The sequence below is a fragment of the Cyprinus carpio genome, chromosome B2 (assembly GCF_018340385.1).
Source record: "Cyprinus carpio isolate SPL01 chromosome B2, ASM1834038v1, whole genome shotgun sequence".
Taxonomy (NCBI): Eukaryota; Metazoa; Chordata; class Actinopteri; order Cypriniformes; family Cyprinidae; genus Cyprinus; species Cyprinus carpio.
In genome coordinates this window covers 25,890,703-25,911,730 of record NC_056598.1, presented here as the reverse complement: position 1 = coordinate 25,911,730, position 21,028 = coordinate 25,890,703, and the positions used below count along the sequence as shown (strand labels likewise).

The window sequence follows — 21,028 nt, the reverse complement described above, 5'->3', positions numbered from 1 at the left end:
AGAACCCACACAAATGAGAAGAGACAGATTCACACACACAGCGACAGAAACCCAAACAAACCCACATGCCTTTTAACAATACTCATATTAATGATGGAAAACCTCAAATCATCATGCTAATTAAGTTTTACATTAAGTCTGTAATCCAATTTGATGTCTGTATGCCTCAGGGTAATTATTAATCCATGATGGAGACAGCAAAACAGACACTTGACTCTCACAATCTCTTGTATTGTTTACAGAAACAAATTCTCACAATTACTGCAGATGTGTTACATACTATACTTTGTTCCTAAAGGGATATTTCACCCAAAAAATGAACATTTTGTCATCTACTCATCCACCACATTTACCTACAAAAACAAACACAGAGTAATTTTTTTTAATTATCTGCTTATATAGAAGAAAGAACGATCTAGATCTTTGAAACAACATGAGGATGAGTTTAAAATACATTTGGGAATGCAATGTTTGCAATGCTTTATTTTCAACATTCACACAATTTCCAGCATTTTTGTGGACAGAAGTTAATAGCATTTCACTAGATTTGTCATTAAGAAGCATTTGCAAACTTGTCACCTAAACTTAAAAGTCTTCCTGCAGTTTTGTGCCAAAATAAAAGCTTGAGGGTTTAACTCTTGCAAGTGAAGAAATTTAGACACAAGTACTGCAGCATAAAGTAAATTAACACTTAATGAAATAGTAAATAATTGTTATACTTATTATTATTAATCTTTTACAGTACATTTTTATTATAAAAAGTAATATATTTGAGTATTATATAGTAATAAACTATTTTTAAAAATTCTATACACACACATACATACATACATATTATATATTAGATATCTTCCTTCAGATATTTTATATTACAGAGATCTGAGTCCAATTTAAAGTTCCTGTCCATATGGAACATATGGATTTCCCACCTTTTTAAACCTTAAGTTACACCTGTAAAACCACATGTCAGGATAAGGGAAGAACACTAATGAGTTATTTCTAACCAAAAATTAAACAACAAATCCTCCATAGAGCACCTGAAAAGTCCTAAATATCTATATACTAATATTTACTATACATTAGGCACAAACAACCATCCTCACTAACCTCAAGAACAATGGTTGAGAACTCTAAATCACCAAAGACTACAGATTTCACCACTCTTTCAAACACAGACACCACACACACATCAGCATCCGTAAAAGGCAATCAGCTCTGTTGTTTGAACATTCCTGATTACTGCATGTGACCCGTCGACGGCTAAACATTCTGCGCATATCTCCGCATCCGAGACACAAACATTAGAAACACTTTACTGGAATGCAACGAACAATCTGTGCTGTCTTGTGGATGCCAAAAGAAAACTGGCTTGGAAAGACAAAGGCATGATTGAAGAGTATAAACGAAAACTATGTATGTGGTACTCCCCCTTGTGAGACGTAGTACATGTGGGAGTATGTGGCCATTTCTGTGGCCGCAGATCATGTTAAAATGAGCGTATCGTGAGCGCTGGACTGAAATAGTGTATGTGAGAGCTCATTCATTCACACCAAGGCTTGATACTCATGAATGAACTGACAGAAGACCTTAATAACAACCGGTGCTCTTTTCCAAAACACACACAAGGCTGCATACGACTGAGATTCTTTAAAGCTCCACTGCCGATTATGGTTTGGCCACTGGGTTCAACACTCATGAGAGTGTGGGCAAGTACTCTAAATTCCCCCTTCTAAAGAATTAATGCAGTAAAATTCCACCAAACCTCATATAACTAGACTTCATAGAGCATAATATAATATAATTAAGACTGAATGCTTCTGAATGTTTGCAGCTAGTTCATACTTTCCTAAAAAACACATCTGGGGCTTTAATCAAGACGATGAGAAGATGCTTCCTGTTCACATGCAATCAGCGCCAAAGATGAAGCTCTAAAGCAGCTCTACCAATCACAGTGCCAAACCGCATTGGAAAAAAAAAAACATTATGCCATTTCTACCAATTAAACAAGTCAAACTATGGGCAACAAAGACACAGAAATAGCCAACCCGTAAATTTGCCATCTCTCCATCCATTTCTACATCCATCATTGGACTACATAGCTTTATTACTATCTACTCTAAACCTAACCAATAGTGTTAACAAAAGCAAATGCATATACTGAAGTGATCATGCTTTTTTATCAAGTTTTATATGTTTTATGGGACTTGTACTAGAGCACTCTGCACCATATGAGCTCCCGAGCAACTTTACTACATTAGAATAAAGCCAAAGCAAATCTCAAAATACATTAGTTTACAAATCATGTTAATAGGTCATAGCAAAGTATTGTGCAAGTAACCATGTGAAAATAAGTCTTTACTAACAAATAGCCTGCTCCTTAATTAGAATTTGTATGATAACAGACAAAATTAGTTGGAGTTTTACTGATACTAGTGGTCATTTCAGCCATAAACTGTAGTGAACTGTATTTACAGGAACACTTCTGCAAAAATGTAGGCGGAGGCATGAGCTTATGTAACTTTATCCATATAAACTCATCCCTTTATCCATCAGTCCATTACTCTATCTATCCATCCATTCATTTCACTTATCCATTCATCCCTCTACCATTTATCTAATCTCCCATCCATGCATGCATCTGTGTACCCTGAAAGGCGATGGCATGTGCAGAAATGAGATATTTCAGCTCAAAACTGTATGATCTGATGTTCTGGGTGGTGTCTCTCAGGACTGCTGCTCTGTAGCTTTCTTCCATTCTTCGGGTACAACATGATGGCCCAGCATGCTTGCATATCGACAGGTCCACATCTACAATAAGAGAGAAAAATGCATTTGTTAGACAGAAAAAAATACCATTAGTGACACTATAAAATCAAATTAAACCTTCACCAGTATCACCATTCACACACATTCATGCAACTATATATTCAGCGGATGAGTGTTGCATTTGGGGGCGGGGGTGGGGGGGTTGTTGGGGATAGTATAATGAAAACTGATCCTTAGAAAGCTCTTGCACTCTCTTCATAGCTGCAGCTTAATTACCCAGGATGCACGAGGTGCTTTGGGTCCCAGAAGACTTAAGTCAGTTCAAGCAGCATTGAACCCCACGCCCCCATCTGCCTAGGCCTTATGTGGGCATGTGAACTTTTGTACCTTGTATTTCCAAAAGCCTGAGTTAACGATGTACATAAAAACAAACATAATCATCTTCTAAACAACACCACATGCTATAAAACTGTATTTTAACACACAAGTGGAATAATGGTTTCTGAAATTTCCACTCCAAACATTCCGAAATGGCTTCCAAGCTAACTTTCCGAAATGGGAAAAACCAATTATGGTGCATTCTGAAAAATTCCAATTCATTGTGTCATTTGTTATTCACAACTTTATGAAATGACATGAAATGTTCACTTACTGTTTCCATAGCTAATTAAGTTACATTTAAGGTTTAAAAAATTGCCATTTTGATTTTATGCTGCTGGGAAAATGTTACTATAGCCGTTTTCAAAAAACATCCCTGTGTTAAACTGTGTTTGGATACATGTCCCTCTCCTTCCCAACATAGGCTGATTGGAAAAAACACGCCTCTAAATACATTTTTACAAAAAGGCACCTATACATACAATTCACTGCATTAATGGCTAAAATTAAATACCAACAACTTTTACTCCTTCTCACACAAATTATGATTACAGGTAGGGCTGCACAATTAATGGAATTTCTAATCGCGATTACAATTATGGATGCCACAATTACGCAATCGTACAAAATGGCAATTAATCGTTCAAAGTCTACTTATGTTATTCTGCACGCTTAACATTTTTTTTTTCTTTTTACATGTTGTCTTAAGGGTTTTTCCATTGTTTTAGTTTTAGTATAACATTATAGTACAATTCATATTTTTACTTTTTTTATAATTTAAAGAAGAAACCAATCCAATGTATATTTGACATTTGAGGCTTAGAAAAGCACTAAACGTTTTTTCAGTTAGAGTGTTTTGCAGCATGTTTATTGTCATATAAAAATATGGCATGCAGTTGCATCAAACAATGGTATAAACATCAATCAATGTAAATTGTGATAATTGTTATTAATAATCGCAATTACAATTTCAAGGGAATAATCGACAATTATGATTTTTGTCATAATCGTGCAGCCCTAATTACAGGGGCAGAATGTAAATTAATAAGTCTCCTGCAGTTCCTTGCAGAACTATGTTATGACCTCAAAATGCTTTATTTGCAAACTAATTTTAATGTTTGCATCACATAGCCATCTTCATATGTATGGCCCTTCTGAAATAGTAAACTTGCTTGGTAGCTCACCTGGTATAGCACTCTAGTACGAGTCCAGTGAAACATAAATCTTGATAAAACAGTTAAAGGACTTGTACAAGTAAGATAGAACGCATGTTAGTATAGCTAGGTGGTACAATTTTTTCAAACACAACACAGCAATAACTTTTTGGCACCACTCAACAGACATTTAATTTCCAATCTGCCACGATACATACAAAAACCAACATACAAAACAATGCCAGATTCACGTTCAACTGTTTGTTAAAACCGAACACACTTTTAACGCTACCTACTAACCATTTCACTTTAACATATTTAGATTTTAAAGAAATATCGACACAGGCACATTGTTCCATTGTACTTTGGGTTGCTTCCACCTTGGATATCAAATATCTTCAACTAAAATCATGTCCAGTGAAAACAAACCCCAAGATACACCAAAACTAAACATTTTATTAAATCTACTTAACCAAACATAAACTTCCCCAACACAAAATAAACACCTATCCAAACTAAACAAAACCTAATACATATGTGTTTAAGAATGTACTATATTACCACTGATATTGTAATCCAAACACTCTGCTAATATTGTGAATAATTATTAAAGAAAGAGAAACACATAGCAAAGGAAAGAGTGAGATATACAGACTCGGCTGGCCGTCCATGATGACTGACGTTAAGGCTGTGACGAAGCTTCATTCCATTTCCATGCTGTACAGATGTCCGCTATGCACTTTTGAGACTGTAGGTCACTACTGTGACTCATTGGACATTAATGAAGAACTTTCTGAGATTGAGTTTCAACCACACAAGCAGAGAGACCTCATCTACACCAGGAATCAGGTCATCAAATACAAGTAAAAACCACAAGCACCTGCTCTTTAGGACACCGTGAATGACAATGGTCTGATTTTAAAAAAAGGTACATGTGATACGATCACAAGCCCACAGCTGACAAGACGAGGCTTAAGGATGATGGAAACAGAGCACATATTGACCTTTCAATCATTTGAGAGAAAATTAAGAGAAAGAAAGAAAGAAAGAAAGAAAGAAAGAAAGAAAGAAAGAAAGAAAGAAAGAAAGAAAGAAAGAAAGAAAGAAAAAGAAAGAAAGAAAGATTTAATTTAAGAATTATGACATACATTTACTAGAAAATAAGGCAGACATTGATTTACCTTAAAAAATGCCAATGTAAGATAGCCATTCTTTAAGCAGCAAGAGAGAGACAGAGATTGAAGAGCTTTGAAGGGATGTCGTTCCAAACCCGTAAAACCTTTGTTCACCTTTGGAACACAAATTAATACATTTTTCATGAAATCCGAGAGCTTTCTGCAACACCACACGCATGTGCCGTGGTAGTCTCGTGAACATGCATCAAAGACGGAGATGGAAGAAAATAAATTGTTGAATAATGTCATTATGTTTTCTTTGTGCACAAAAAGTTCTCGTAGCTTCATAAAATTAAGGTTGAACCACTGATGTCAAATGGACTATTTTAACAATGTGTTTACTACCTTTCTGGGCCTTGAACGTGGTAGTTACGTTGCAGTCTATGCAGAGTCAGAAAGCTCTCAAATTTCATCCAAAATATCTTAATTTGGCTTTGGAACTACATGAAGGTGAGTAATTAATGACAGAATTTTCATTTTTGGGTGAACTATCCCTTTAAGGCTCTATTAACTCAGCAGGAACAGTCTAATGTTGCAGGAGTCAGCAGAGAATATTAACTAGGAGGCTTTTAAATATCAAACAAAATATAAAGACGATAGTAGGCTAATGATTCTAATAAAACAATGTTATTATAAAAAGTATAAAAAAAATAGTTAATTTGATAAGAGGTGGATCATAGCATGCTTCAATTCTCTGCAAATGTGGAAACGCACATGGAGAAATAAATCTAAAACGGATTTTTTTATTTATTTTTTTTAAACATTTTAATTCAACACATCTGATAAAATTAAATTTTATATTGATAATATTACAACATTTCATTTTACTTTTTAAAGACTGGTCAGAAATCATGAGATCAATTGCAATGACTACTTTCAGCACTAGTTTTTAAAAGTAAAAGTGCATATAATTTTGTGTAAAAAATATTTAAAAATTAACTTACATTTAGTACAATGTAAGTCACTTATGCAAACAATTATTTCACTGTGTTATCTGTACAATACCACTTTTAATACTGATATACTCACATGGTATAGATTGATTTTATACAAGCAAATATATAGCTGCCTTATTATTTTAGGAAAGGGGGAACGTTCCTTAACATCAAAAAGTCTGAAAAACTCTTGTCTAGAAGACTATCCAAAAGAATTAGGACCCCAGCAGGTGTCTATGGTTCTGCCTGAGTAGACACTTCCTTATTCTTCCTCCTGTCTGGGGTTCAAACTTAGCCAACCCGATCCCATAATCACCTTCAGGTGACAAAAACCATTAATTTGATTGGCCGGATTAAGTCTTTATTCAGTTCATGATGATCACAATGACCACCAGTGACCCTGGGGCCACTCTCAAAATTCCCACTACAAGTCAACCAGAAAGAGTTGTGAAGAACCCAAACAAGACATCCTCAGTCAGGACTGAAAATTTTATGGTTTATTTAGGTTAAGACTTCAGCAATTTCCTGATGCTTGAAGTGCAGAAGCAACTTTATGGGAAAGGAAAGTCATTAAAGTAGACAGCAGCCCAACTAGATTTTACCTCTGGCTCTCCCGAGGTTCTTCTCAGGAAGCTTTCGGTGCTTTGAAGTGCTGGCATACACAGGAAGCAGCAGGATATTTACCCACAACTGACGTGCTGTTTTTGGGAGTGACCTTGTTAAAAGAAAACATCTCTCAAAAGGCCTGGGCAACACACCTGCATTTCTCAAAGCCACAGGCGTGCTGCTCCGGTGTTTGGCTTTGTGGAGCGTTGGCTGGCATTTGCCCCCACAGTAAGCGAGTGAAAAGCTGATGCTTAGGAAAAGATGGTAGATTGGGCTGAAATCAGAAGGAGAGGCAGAACTGCCAAACCTCAAGGGGATTTGCAGACACTCATACAGAACTCCAAGTTAAGTTAAAGTCAAATCTATGGTCAATCCATACAGGAGCTTCGAAAGCCACAAAATGCAGTGGTCAAACTGACTACTGGGGCCATGGCACAAGTGCTCAAGCGCTTCAATTGTGCATTCATCCAGATCACTCCATATCAGTACAAAGTCAATAATTTAGAGCATAAATGCACACACATCATCTCAAACATAAACTGGTTCCTAGAATTCTTGGCTTAGGTACTTGGAGTTGGGTCAAATCAGCAGGAATAGCTTTACCTGGCCTCAGTAGTTTAAACACGGCAGATATATTCCCACCTTGACCTGGTTCTTAAAACATACCAGAAATTCTTGAATCAGACTTTAAAAACTGAGCAACCACAGACACATGGGCGATAATGTCTAAGAATATTTAGAATATAAACATTTGGTCCACTTTTAATATTTTCAGACTCAACTATTTTGATATTTCTTTATAACTTCACAATTCAATGATATATGCCATGCAATTTTCACTAGTCCCATCCCAAAACCATTTTTATATTTAGCAAGGTTTTTTCATATATGCTTTTTATGAATGCAATATTTGCAGATTTTAAAAATTGAACAGCAATGAATAAAATACAAAACAAACTCAAAATCTCTTTCCCCACCATTGATGAGTTTTTCAATTATTTATGAGACAATGCTTTCCTGCCACCAATGGAATTTTCCAAGTTTCCATGATTTCATTGTTATACGGTAGGGGGTGCTATTACACATCTTCTGAAAGAGTACTGAATGTCTAGATCATATGTAAGGAGATGCATATATAAAATAATATGATCGAAAATTAAACAACTTATAAGCCAAAACTGCTCAACATTACCGAATGAAATGATGACCCAGGAAGTGCAAGCTTTGGGGCTGTTGATGGAAGCGATTTACTCTTTATGTTTTGATCATTGTCTCTCTCAGCAAATGTTACTTTTTAATGAAATTAACCCACACTCAAGTGTTGATGAAAAAAGAATGTATGAAGCTTTTGAACAGCAGAGGCTCTTTTCTTTCTTTGGAAATATTGCATGTTCAGATATTCATACAACAAAATATTCCATGAAAGTTTTGTGAATATGCTGGTTTTTGGTAATTATAGTTTGCAAAAAACAAGTTCAGTAAATGTAACCTTTCTAGTGACAGAGCAGTACTGGCATGAAACTGTTTCTTGTGATTGAGCCTCTCAGTTAAAGGCACATAACAGTAAACCACCCAGAAGAATGTTTCTGAGAATACAGCTCCATCATGTAGTTTCAAATAAGTACACTCAAATGAATATAAGCAGCAACATTAGTAAGTAATACCTGGCTCCTGTGGAAGTAAGGGGATATCTCAAATCTCTAAGTGGAGCCTAATTTGAGCTCTCCGCCCAAGTACTCTGCAAAGCTGTAGATGAGAGAGGAATGAAAAAAATACTAACAAGCCGGCACCTCCAATCCAATTAAGTCTGTGATAGCATGTCAGACACATAAGGAGATCAGGGGGAGACTGAGATTGGTTCTAACCAGGTCTCAAAGATCTAGACAGATTGAACTGGTACTGTAAATGGGGGACTTTCTGGAACAAACAACCCTAGTACTGACTAAATGGAGTCTGGCATTGCTACTCCAACAGTACAACTAAAATGATTATGCTGTGCAAGGCAAGGCTCAGGTATAAGGTGTATCTGAAGCAACTTAGGGACACAATGGTTATGGCTCAGTCATCACAGGGCTTGAACCAACAACATTCCGGTTACAAGTTCAAATTTTTCTTCACTATATTTGCGATGCAAAAACTAATATGCTTTGGCATTAACGCACAGGGTTCTGGTCACTCTAAAAAGGTGTTTTTCTGAGAGCAGAGAGACTAAGAGGAGCGCCTGCAGGTGTTAAAGCCTAAAAAAAGTAAATATGCAAAGACGTCTAGTCTTTCTTCTCAAGCCAGAGATTGAAAGCATGAATGCACAGGTTGTTCTACACCTTTCATCACAGAATAGCGTTTACCTCAAGAGTCCCCATCAAAAAAGCATTTGATGTCCCATGCAAGCATTTTAAAATGAGTGGTGGGGATACTTTACAGTGGGGTCAGTTACAGCGATGTGGCTTTGCTGTATACATTCTGGTCACATTAGTTTCTGAAGATAAACAATGCAAAAGGATATAAAAATACAAATTAAGTATAAAATTAAGAATTAAAATAAAAAATAAAAGCATTAAAAATTATAATTTTCACATGTTTATTTAAACATTATTTTATACATTTTATTAAACCATTATATCATCTATCTTCTCCGTTGAAACACTATTGTTCTTAATTACACAGGCTGAGCAACGTCTGAAACCAAAAATAGAAAAGGCTGTAATATTGTGTAGCTGTTGCAACCAGGCAGAAGACAGTGGTTCTTACTCAGCAAATAATCCATTCAGCTAACAGTAAAACAATGCAGGAGACATGAGGCAATTCAGACTGCTGTAAGTGACTATGGCTCACAAAAAGCAGAGGTTGTGTGTCTTTACGAGGAAAACAATCTTCACTTTGTGCTGTAATTGACCGTAATCTGTCTACCACTTCAGCACACAAACCTCCATATGGATGGCTTGACTGCCAGACACAGATGGAGGTTTCTGCAACTTAATTAACTAAAGGGCTTTTTAACCCAACAGGATGGCTAGAAATCCAATACTGATTAATTAGGCCTGTGATTTAAAGGGGTCATATGATGCAATTTCAAATTTTCCTTTCTCTTTGGAGTGTTACAAGCTGTTTGTGAATAAATAAGATCCCTAAAGTTGCAAAGACTAAAGTCTCAAACCAAAAGAGATATTCTTTATAAAAGTTAAGACTCGTCCACGCCCTCCTAAAATGCCTCGTTTAAACACGTCCCCACGTCTACGTCACTGTGTGGGAAGATTTGCATAACGCCGCAAAAAAGTGGTATTGTTGCTGCCGCCACAGCCATGTCGTGGAGATGCTGTGCGTTTTGTTGAGAAAGCAAAACTACATAGTTTTGCAAACGTAGTTTTCAGCAGTGTAGAGTAGCACTTGTTGTTTCTCCAATCACAAATGCAGACATTGTTTTATGTTTACGCGGCGAGATATGAAACGCAACGTGTAAAAAGACAGTATAAGTCATTATAATCAGTAATTATGTCCCTACTGGATGCAACAAATGCCTCGTTTGTAATGGGTTTTATTGGTTTTGTTTCATCGCGCTGGGAGACAGCATCACAGTGTGGTAAGGGGCGTAACATTTCCATCACACACTTGAGGAATTCGGCCAATCACAACGCACTGGATAGCTGGCCAATCAGCATACACCTCGCTTTTCAGAACGATGAGCTTTGTAAAAATCAACGCATTTCAGAAAGGTGGGGCATAGAGGAGCAACAATAATGTACAGTATATGGAAAATAATGTGTTTTTTCAACCTTAAACCACATAAACACATTTCGTTACACCAAATACACAAAATAATGTTCCTTTTAGCAACCTCATGACCCTGTGGAGTGTGGTTCATTCGGATTGTCCTTTAAATATCTGATTTCAATGGTTGCTTCATTTCATTAAACGAGTCATAATTAACCTGTCCTCTTTTTAGAGACTAGATAGCATCAAGTAACATCATTCCTGAGAAGAGAGTGTCATTTTGTTTAATTTTATGGAACACATTCTAATATGTGCTTATGTCAAATGGCAATAAGACATGAATTAAACACAAAAACAGACGCAATGTCTTAAAAATCTCTTTCTTTCACATATCCATGCTGTTCTGGCCTCACAAAGACTTATGGGATTAGTTATCAACACAGCCTTTTTTGAAGGAAAGCCTGGGTTTCAGAGGTCGAGATTCAGAAGGTTGCTTTACTTGGCATCTGATCTGAGAACAGACAATCTCATGCCCTCGAATCCTGTCAGCACTTCTGAGGAAAGGAAGCAACCCCAGATTTTAACCCTATGCAACATTAAGACCTCCTCACTAAGCAACAAACAGCACACAACTGTTTTACTACTAGAAAACTAGGAGATCAATCAACAAACAAAAAACACACAAAACATAGACAAAACAAACAACTACCCATTTTACAGCTTAATGATACACAACACACAACAAAAAAAAACAAAAAGATATATAAAAAATGTGAAAAAAAAAAAAAAAATTATAAGGTGTCTTGAGTTTCTGCCCATCAGTGATAGTGTTTGGAAACATTCCGACGTGTCTGAGATTCCAGACCCTTGCTTAAAGCCTCTGGTTGTCTGTGCTGCTGTCTTGCATGCAAGACGACCTCTGGGCTTCTGTCTCACTGCTCAATGCCCATGAGCTGTCACCAAAGGAGTGGAGAGCTATGTCTGCAGCTAAAGCATGTTCATTGCACACAGTCCGTTATCGGCTGTTCTAAAAACAGGACTGGTGCACCAACAACTTAATGCTCACCTGATGAAACTATTCTAAGATCAATCCAAAAGGGCACATTTTATCAAGAACACACACCAAGCCTATACCATTGTCAGCTGCTTTAGTTTTGGCTGCTGCCTCAGCCTTAATTGTGCCAAGTCGCTGTGGCAAATAAACAGACGTTTAATAAATAAAAATTACGCAAATAAACTGCGTATTCCTGCACTTCAATGCTGATACAAGAACAGCTCTCAGTTATCAGGTTTGTGCTTGATTATACTGAACTCATCCTGGAGCTGTGTGAGCATTTTTCCTCAGACCTGGCACAGTCTGTTATGCTGCATAATTGCAATAAAAATTTGGTCATAATTTAGTCACCCTCAAGCTGTTCCAAACTTCTGACTGGCTTACTTTCTTCTGCGGAACAAAACAGAATTTTTTTTTTTTTTTTATGTCTCTGTTTAGGGTCCATACAATTGTCTGGACCCCAGCATTCTTGAAAATATAGTTTGTGTTCCACAAAAAAAGAAAGTAATACAGGTTTGGAATGATACCAATACAAATTTATTAGCATCTTTTCATATGCGTCAAGTTGTTGGAAGTTTGGTCAGGGTGATACACTCCTTTTAATATAAAAAAATTAACACAAACAACTCACAAAGTGTCATCTGAGAGTTCCATGTTCTGAGAAATTCGTAAAATGAAAATTCCAGTCTTCCTGCAACAAAAGTAATTTGGAACTTATTTAATCTTTGACTTTCTTTAAACTTTTTTTTTTTTTTTTTTGCAGACCACAAAAAGGAAATAAAGATTTTAATGATCTTAGGAGGAAGGCAAAACCACACTAACCTGAGATGTATTGTAATTATGGTTTTGCTGTGGTATGGTCTTGGTTCCCAGAGGAACAATTTCTATGCTAAGTCTACATATCAATAGTCAGTCATATAAACAGGAGAAACTGTACCAGAGGGCACAGGGTGTCTACTGAGAGACCAGGCTCATCAAAACTCTTCTGCATGCTCTGAATTCTTCTGCACATGTAGACCTTACCAAAAAGAGGGTTATAGCTTACTAACAAACCACCAAAACAACTCAGTATTCAACTTCTAGCTAACCCAAATAAGCACCATCATGAAAAACTTTCCATCCCACTACTGCTCTTCAAGAATCCAAAAAGAGAAACTGGTCACTCAACTAGAAATATAGATCTGTCTCAGCTGTTTCACACACCTTGTCTGAAAGTAGTTTAGTTTGACCACTCATCTTCGCCAGTACAGTAGGTGCTCTGTCTGAATAAAAATTGAACTGAAATTCCAAAAAAAAAATAAAAAATTAAATGCTTACCCGAATTTGTCATGACAAGTCTTCTTTTCATCTTGTCATATGAAAGTTGAGGAAAAAAAGTTTAAGAAGTCTTGACATGGACAAAGCGATAGAGCAACAGATAGAACAACAGGATGATAGATGAAACAATAGATAAAATGACAGAACAATAGACAAAACAATAGATAAAAATAATAGAATGATGAACCGAACGATGGAGTGATAGATAAAAAAATGGAACGAACGATAAAATGATACAACAAAACAATAAATGACAAAGATACAACGATAGATAGAGGGCTAAAACAATAGAAAGCTACAGAACAATAAAATGATAAACGATAGAACAATCGACATAAAATGACAGACAGAATGATAGAATGATAAATACATAAAATGATAGAACAATTGATCGATAGGTAGATAAAATGACAGATAGAACAATGTATAGAATGACAAAATAACAGATGCAGAGAATGACAAAATGATAAAGTGATAGATCGATCGACAGCATGATAGAAGGATAGATTTTTGAACAGTTTGAACCAATATCCCTGAGAAACAGAATGAGAACGATAGACAGAACGATAGATAAACAAACGACAGAACTAACGATAGAACGATAGATAGATAAAGATACATAGAACGTTAAATACAACTATCATCTTCATTCTGTAAAAAAATATCTTTCTGAATAATGTTAAAAAAAAAATTCACATAATCCCAAAATTCTGTTCGATGCCTTAAATACTATTTTCTCTCCTGCTAATACTTCTGGTCTGGACAGTACTCCAAAGACCTGTGCAGCATTCTTTCATGGGAAAGGGATAGAACCATAGATTTTCGAAAAATTTCAAAAAATAAACCCTACCATTTCAACAAATATCACTAAACTTTTTGAACAGTTTGAACCAATATCCCTGAGCTTGGCGATATAGTTCACAAGATTAAGCCTACCACTTTTTCTGTTGATGTTACCCCACCTAGCTTTTTATAGAGGTCCTGGAGACTATCAGCCTTAGTGTATTGGCTATTATAAACAGATCTTTGGACAATGGCCATGTTCCTATATGCCTCAAACAAGCAGTGATCACGCCTTAACTTAAGAAGCCAAATTTAGACATAACCTATCTTAAAAATCTTCACCCCATTTCTAAGCTGCCATTCTTGTCAAAAATTTTGAAAATAGCTTTTAATCAGTTATCTTTGTCTCAAAAAACAATATTTTAGATAAATTTCAGTCAATTTCATCATAGCACCGAGTCTGCACTGCTTCAGGTGTCGAATGTCTACTCCATGCTGTGGACTTTGGTAAATCTGCTATTTTGATGATGCTTGATCTTAGCTCTGCATTTGTTTCAGTTGATCATGCAACCCTTCTTAAACATCTAAGGCAGGGGGTGTCAAACTCAATTCCTGGAGGGTCGGAGCCCTGCAGAGTATAGGTTCAACCCTAATTAAACACACCTGATCCAACTAATCAAGTCCTTCAGGCTTATTTGAAAATTACACGGTATGTGTGTTGGAGCAGGGTTGGAACGAAACTCTGCAGGGCTCCGGCCCTCCAGGAATTGAGTTTGACACCCCTGGTCTAAGGGATGAAGTTGGCATTAGGGGGACGGCACTGGATTAGTTCTCATCCTACCTCTCTGATAGATCAGTTAAGGTGATGACTGGAAACTCTTCCTCTCCTTCTGCACCGCTTATCTGTGGGGTACCCTAGGGGTCCCTCTTGGGGCCTATTTTATTTTGTTTGTTTATGCTCCCCTTGGGTTCAATCATGAGGAAATATAGTATTTTATACCATTGTTATGCTGACGTTACTCAAATATATATTCCTTTCAGCTCTGATCTCTCTTATTCTGACATTTTAAATTGCTTCGAAAATATTTAATGTTGGACTGGTAAAAACTTTGTTTCAAATCTTTGTCATCAAATATTAATCCTTTTGCTAAAAACTTAGGTGTGATTTTTGACACTGATCTGAATTTTGAAAAAAACAGATAAGTGCTTTGGTGAAGAGCAGCTTCTTTCAACTAAGGCAAATAGCCAAATTAAAATCTATGCTCTCGTTTAAGGATTTGAAGATAGTTACTCATGCCTTCATCACGTCCAGACTTGATTATTGCAATGCACTTTATATGGGTCTCAATCATTCATCGCTGAATCGTTTGCAGTTTGTCCAGAACGCAGGCACGAGGCTGCTGACTGGTACTAAGAGGATAGAAAGCATTTCTCCAGTCTTAGCATCAATCTTCATTGGTTACCAGTACAGCATAGGATCAATGTGGTCTAGAAATGGTCTAGCCCCATCATACTTGTCCGAACTTCTCAGCTATCAGCAATCCTCGTGCTCTCTCAAATCCTATGATAAGCTTTTCTTGCTTATACCTCACTCTCACTTGAAATCTAAGGGGGATCAGGCATAACTGTAGCCAGTCCTAGACTATGGAACAGCATACCTCTGGACATTAGATCTGTGCCTTCCCTTCCTGTTTTTAAATCCCGCCTGAAGACTTATCTGTACTCCTTGGCTTTTGGATAAAATGTATGTGTGTATATTTTAATGTGTCTTTGTATTGATTATGTTTTTTGTGTGTGTGTGTGTTTTCCTTTTATTCACTTACAGTTTTTTTTAATTGCTCTGGTGCAATTTCCACATGTCTGTTTCCACCATGCAAACCTGGTTCGGGGATGATTTCAAGCACATCCTCATTTCATGACCCTCTACCTTCCCCATACTCTCCTTCCTCAACCCAATTGAGGAATTCTTCTCTACATGGAGGTGGGTATCAATGTTCCCTCTAAGCTGCGCGCGCGCGCGCGCCCGCGCACTTCTTCCACCGCAGCCGCGCAGAAGAAATAATGTGCCGCGCACACGCATAAATGAGTTGGGAAAGCCATTTGCGAAAGCGAATGAATTGCAATGCTCGGATAAACCGCTACAGAGTTGGTATCACGATAGAGTTAGAACCGGTGAATGTGGTTAGTTTCATAGAAAAGGAATGTGCGGCAAATGAGTCGCTGTAGAAACCGAATATTTTAATGGTTGCGTACGAAATAGCTCAAAATCGTGCGCCGACGCAAACGCAATGACGTGAAATAAAAACGTCATCATGTATTAAAGAAGAGCGGCTTGATTAAGTACTGGAAACAGCGGATGATGGGCACCAGAACGGTAACAAAACTCAGAGACATTTACAGTCACACACAGGTGTAGTTTACATAGCTATAGAAGAATTGACGTTCACGTTTTTTTTTTATTTAAATATTTAACTTACAGATCTCAGTTTAAATGCTTCAGTTTCTGTTCTATTCTATCAGTTTAAATGCTTCAGTTTCTATTCTATTGTATTCTATTCTATCAGTTTAAATGCTTCAGTTTCTATTCTATCAGTTTAAATGCTTCAGTTTCTATTCTATTCTATTCTATTCTATCAGTTTAAATGCTTCAGTTTCTATTCTGTTCTGTTCTATTCTATTCTATTCTATTCTATTCTATCAGTTTGAATACTTCAGTTTGTTTTGATATATTATGTTAGGCCTATATTATAAACCTAATAAATAATTGACCTTGTTTTTAATGGAGTCTCTGCTCATCAAGGATGTATTTATTTTATCGAAAATGCAGAAGAAAAAAACAGTAATATTGTGAAAACATTATTGCAATTTCTAATATTGGTTTCCTGTTTTAATATACTTTAAAATATAATTTATTCCCGAGGAGCAAAGCTGAATTTTCAGCATCATTACTCCAGCCTTCAGTGTCATATTATCCTTCAGAAATCATTCTAATATGCTGATTTACTATCAGTGTTGAATCTGTTGTAATGCTTAATATTTTTACTTATTTTTTGTTTTTTATTTTTATTTTTGGAACATGTGATACTTTTTTTCTTTGATTCTTAGATTAATAAAAAGTTAAAAAGAACAGCATTTATTCAAAATAGAACTCTTTTCTAAAAATATGTCTTTATTATCACTTTTTATCCATTTAACACATTCTTACTGAATAAAAGTCTAATAAGAGAAAAAAGAAAAAAAAAAGAAAAAAAATTACTGACCACAAACTTTTTAGTAGTGTATATTGTAACACAAAATTTCTATTTTGAATAAACACTGTCCTTTTTAACTTTTTATTTATCAAAGAATCCCGAAAAAATATCACAAGTCCCCCAAAAATATTAAGCAGCACAACAGTTTCCAGCACTGATAATAAATCAGCATATTAGAATGATTTCTGAAGGATCATGTGACACTGAAGACAGGAGTAATGATGCTGAAAATTGCTTTGCTTCATAGGAATAAAATTATATTTTAAAGTATATTAAAATAGAAAACTTTTATTTTAAATTGCAATAATATTTCACAGTATTATTTTGTGAAATAATATTCAGTAAGTTTTTATCAGGTAATCTAAAATGTACATCATTTAGTCACGGTCAAATCAAATACAAATAGCACATTAAAGTTAAAAGTTACACACTTTTTTTGTGTGCGCGCTGTACAAGTCTGGTATAAAACGATGTTTTTGCACAGGTGGCCGAAATGTCCGCCCAATAGAGAAAAGTTTGCTCAGCAAGAAAAAAAAATATAGAGGGAACATTGGTGGAAGGTGTATGATCGCCATCCCCATGAGCATGTCACCCTTCTTCAAGCCATGGATGAAGCTTGTGGTGATATAACTGCAGAGCAATGTCAAGCCTGGATTTGTCATGCCAAAAGGTTTTTCCCACGGTGCCTGAACAATGAAGACATTCACTGTGATGTTGATAAATTTATGGCCAAATGTTGAAGACTTGATAATTAATGTGAATTTCAGGTCTACATTTACAGGTTGTTGTTTGGGTTTTTTCACATGCAACCACAGTATTGTTGTAAACTAAAATTAAAATAAAATACTTTTTTGCTTGCGTATGTAAACAACTTGTGTTCTTTGATTACATTTTCATGTTGTATAAAGGTGTTTTTTTTTTTTTTAAATATAGCTTTTGTCTGAACGTAAGTGTAAACATTTGCTGTGTATACAGTTTTACAGTACAGTAACATTCATTCAGCACCGAGGGTGATTTGAAACCTGCACCTTGTATTGTTTGCTACTGAATGAACTGACTGTTAAAAGTACTAAGTTGAAAAAAGATCTTACTGTTGTGTTTTGGTGATTAAACCAAATGTTCTCAATACATATCACAATGATCTTGTGTTCTGAAACGATTATGTGCAACTACAATGAAATCATGAGATCAGGTTTTGAAAGAATGACTAGTGGTATTACAAGTGTGATCAGTTTAAAGTTTTGTACTAAGAGAAAATGTACAACTTATAAAAATGGTACCAAACCAATTAATCTCTATATTTACTTTATTTACATATGTACAGCACTTTGGTATACACTAGCTGTTTTTAAATGTGCTATAGAAATAAACTGATCTTTACCTTGACCTTGATAGAATGAATGATAGAACTAATGATAGAGCAAATGACTGACTATCGTTAAGGTAGCTGGTTTGTGTTTTAGACCCAGTAACCTTTCCAAGCAACCCCAAAGACCTCGATGAGCTGGTTCAAGTGTGTATGATTAGTATTTGATTACTAAACTATGCAGGTTGATCTCTAGGAGCATGATGGACAACACTGTCATAGGAGAACCGGACCTGGGTGTGAGTTCAAGTACTGTAAAAACTTTAGACCCGCGTGAGCTGGGGCAGTGTCATTCCAGCAGGGCTCGCTCCTGTTCGCTGAGTCATGCATCAAAGCAGCTGGCCGAATACATCTGTCAACACTGATTCCCTTAACCTGACACGATACTTGTCTGAAGTTTACCAAGACATAACAACAGCACACACACAAAATCCTTACAGCACACAAAAAAACAGCAAACAAACTTCTTAAACCAAAAAAAATCAGTCAACGAAATTCTAAAACCTATTAAATGTAAGATGATTACATTACATTTTCCTGACAGGAACAACTACATAAATAAATAAAATACTCTTGAATTCCAATGGTAGGCTGATGAAAATAGTGATTATATAATATATTTGAACAACTTGACTACATACTAATTAGGAATCAATCCAATCATGCTCTGCATAATGGTATGCAACCAATGATTGTTTAGCATGTATCTTCTTTTCAGCTTTCAAAAGTACAGTGCCAAACATGCAGAGACATGACAACATTTCTTGTAAGTAAATATAGTGAGCAGCTGATGGTTTTTAAAAGTGCACTGTGGGAATTTTTAGGATGCAAAAGTAACACTGGAATTCCAGTTATACTGGAACGAACCTGACAGGACTAGAAATGGATGAGTCCCTGGGCAGTCCAACTAAAATAATGATTCAGACACAACCTTTCAGCTATAGTTACCTTGAAAGTTCTTCTTTGTGGTTTAATAGCACTTGTTTAAGAAATATTTTTTCTGGCTCATATTCTAGCCAGAAGCAATGTTTTGAAGTTCAAAACAGGACGGAATATAATGGTCTAAAGTAGTGATGTGTATTATTGTGATGCATTTATCAGCTGTTCGGACTCTCATTCTGACGGCACCAATACACTGCAGACGATCAATTGGTGAGCAAGTGATCTAATGCTGCATTTCTCCAGATCTGCTCAGATGAAGAAACAAACTCATCTACATCTTGGATGGTCTAAGGATGGGTACTTTTTTTTAAAGCAGATTTTTCTTTTCTTTTTTTTTTTTTTTTTGTATACTATTCCTTTAAATATTGCCTTTCATCATTAAAGCGTACTATGAAACAATATAGGACCCAAAGCACCTGGTTGTTGCACCACAATAGAAGGATTTTCCATAGTAACCATAACCATACAGTTGTTTCTGCAAAAACACTTATTTACAGATAATGTTGCTTCAAAAACTCTATGGTAAAAGTAAGTATAGGCACAAAAAGATCCAAAAAAGGACCAATGATTTTACTATAAAACAGGGGTAGTTTTAGTTTGGAGGCATCTCCGTTTACCATAGAAAATATCAAAGCGGGGACAACGAAATAAAACTTCAAGGAGACATATTTCAGTTTTAGTCAGTCAAACAACAATAGCATTTAAAAAAACCGCTCTTCACCAAGATGACAAACGGTTGCACGTGGCGTTCACACTCACCTGTAGCAGGTGTTTCCGGCACCCATTTCAGCTGGCCGATCTGACGCACCTGAAACGCCGTTTTCACCTCGTGACAGCTGTGAGCGTGCGCGGCGGACAGTGTCGCGAGCTCCACCGCGAGCACCGTGATAATCCAGCTGACATTCACGCGTGGCATGACGGCATTTCAGTGAAGAAATCAGTGCGGTGGAATTGCTTAATGATCAGAGACTGGCTGCAAAATGTGTAAAAAGAAAAAAGTCGCCTGTGTTGGACTTTCACATGCTGCACCGGCTGTAGTGAGACCTTCCTTCCCAAACCGAGAAGGGAAAAGCGTCGCTGTGTCCGCTCACTGAGAGTGTCACTGAATTCATTCAGCATGTGGAATCATTCAGAAATCTCTCTCTCTCTCTCTCTCTCTCTCTCTCTCTCTCTCTCTCTCTCTCTCTCTCTCTCTCTCTCTCTCTCTCTCTCTCTCTGTCAGAGTCAAAGCTTTAATGACACTACTGTAAGCATTACATTATTTGCAAAGCATATGAAGTAGCCTACTTCATTGACAAAGACAACAAAACATAGTTCGATTAAAAAAAAGAAATGAATGCAAAACAGTTTACATATATTATTACTTGCCAAATAATATGAAAAAGTCTACAAATAAAACTTTAAATATTTTATTGTGTGTATATATATATATATATATATATATATCATATATATATATATATATATATATAGTTTCGTAACTTAGCCTACTTTATTAACTTTATTAGCTATTTACTTATTATTTATTTACTTTACTTTATTTAAAAAAAAATGCCACTATAATGTTAGACCGCAATTTGCAAAGCATAGCCT

General features: G+C 36.1%; 1 protein-coding gene across 3 annotated transcripts in view; it reads right to left on the bottom strand.

Moving 5' to 3' along the window:
* Positions 1-20,564, bottom strand: part of gpc5c (glypican 5c) — a 116,954-nt gene extending 96,390 nt beyond the window's left edge. The window contains exons 1-2 of one of the 3 annotated variants that reach the window (XM_042718915.1): positions 20,195-20,564; positions 2,647-2,808 (exon numbers count right to left, since the gene is read on the bottom strand). In XM_042718915.1, coding sequence (XP_042574849.1) covers positions 2,647-2,808; positions 20,195-20,351 — 319 coding nt within the window. In that variant the 5' untranslated portion in view covers positions 20,352-20,564. The remainder of the gene's footprint in view (positions 1-2,646; positions 2,809-20,194) is intronic. The other 2 variants (XM_042718914.1, XM_042718913.1) reach the window with 2 other exon arrangements.
* Positions 20,565-21,028: the final 464 nt, after the last annotated feature.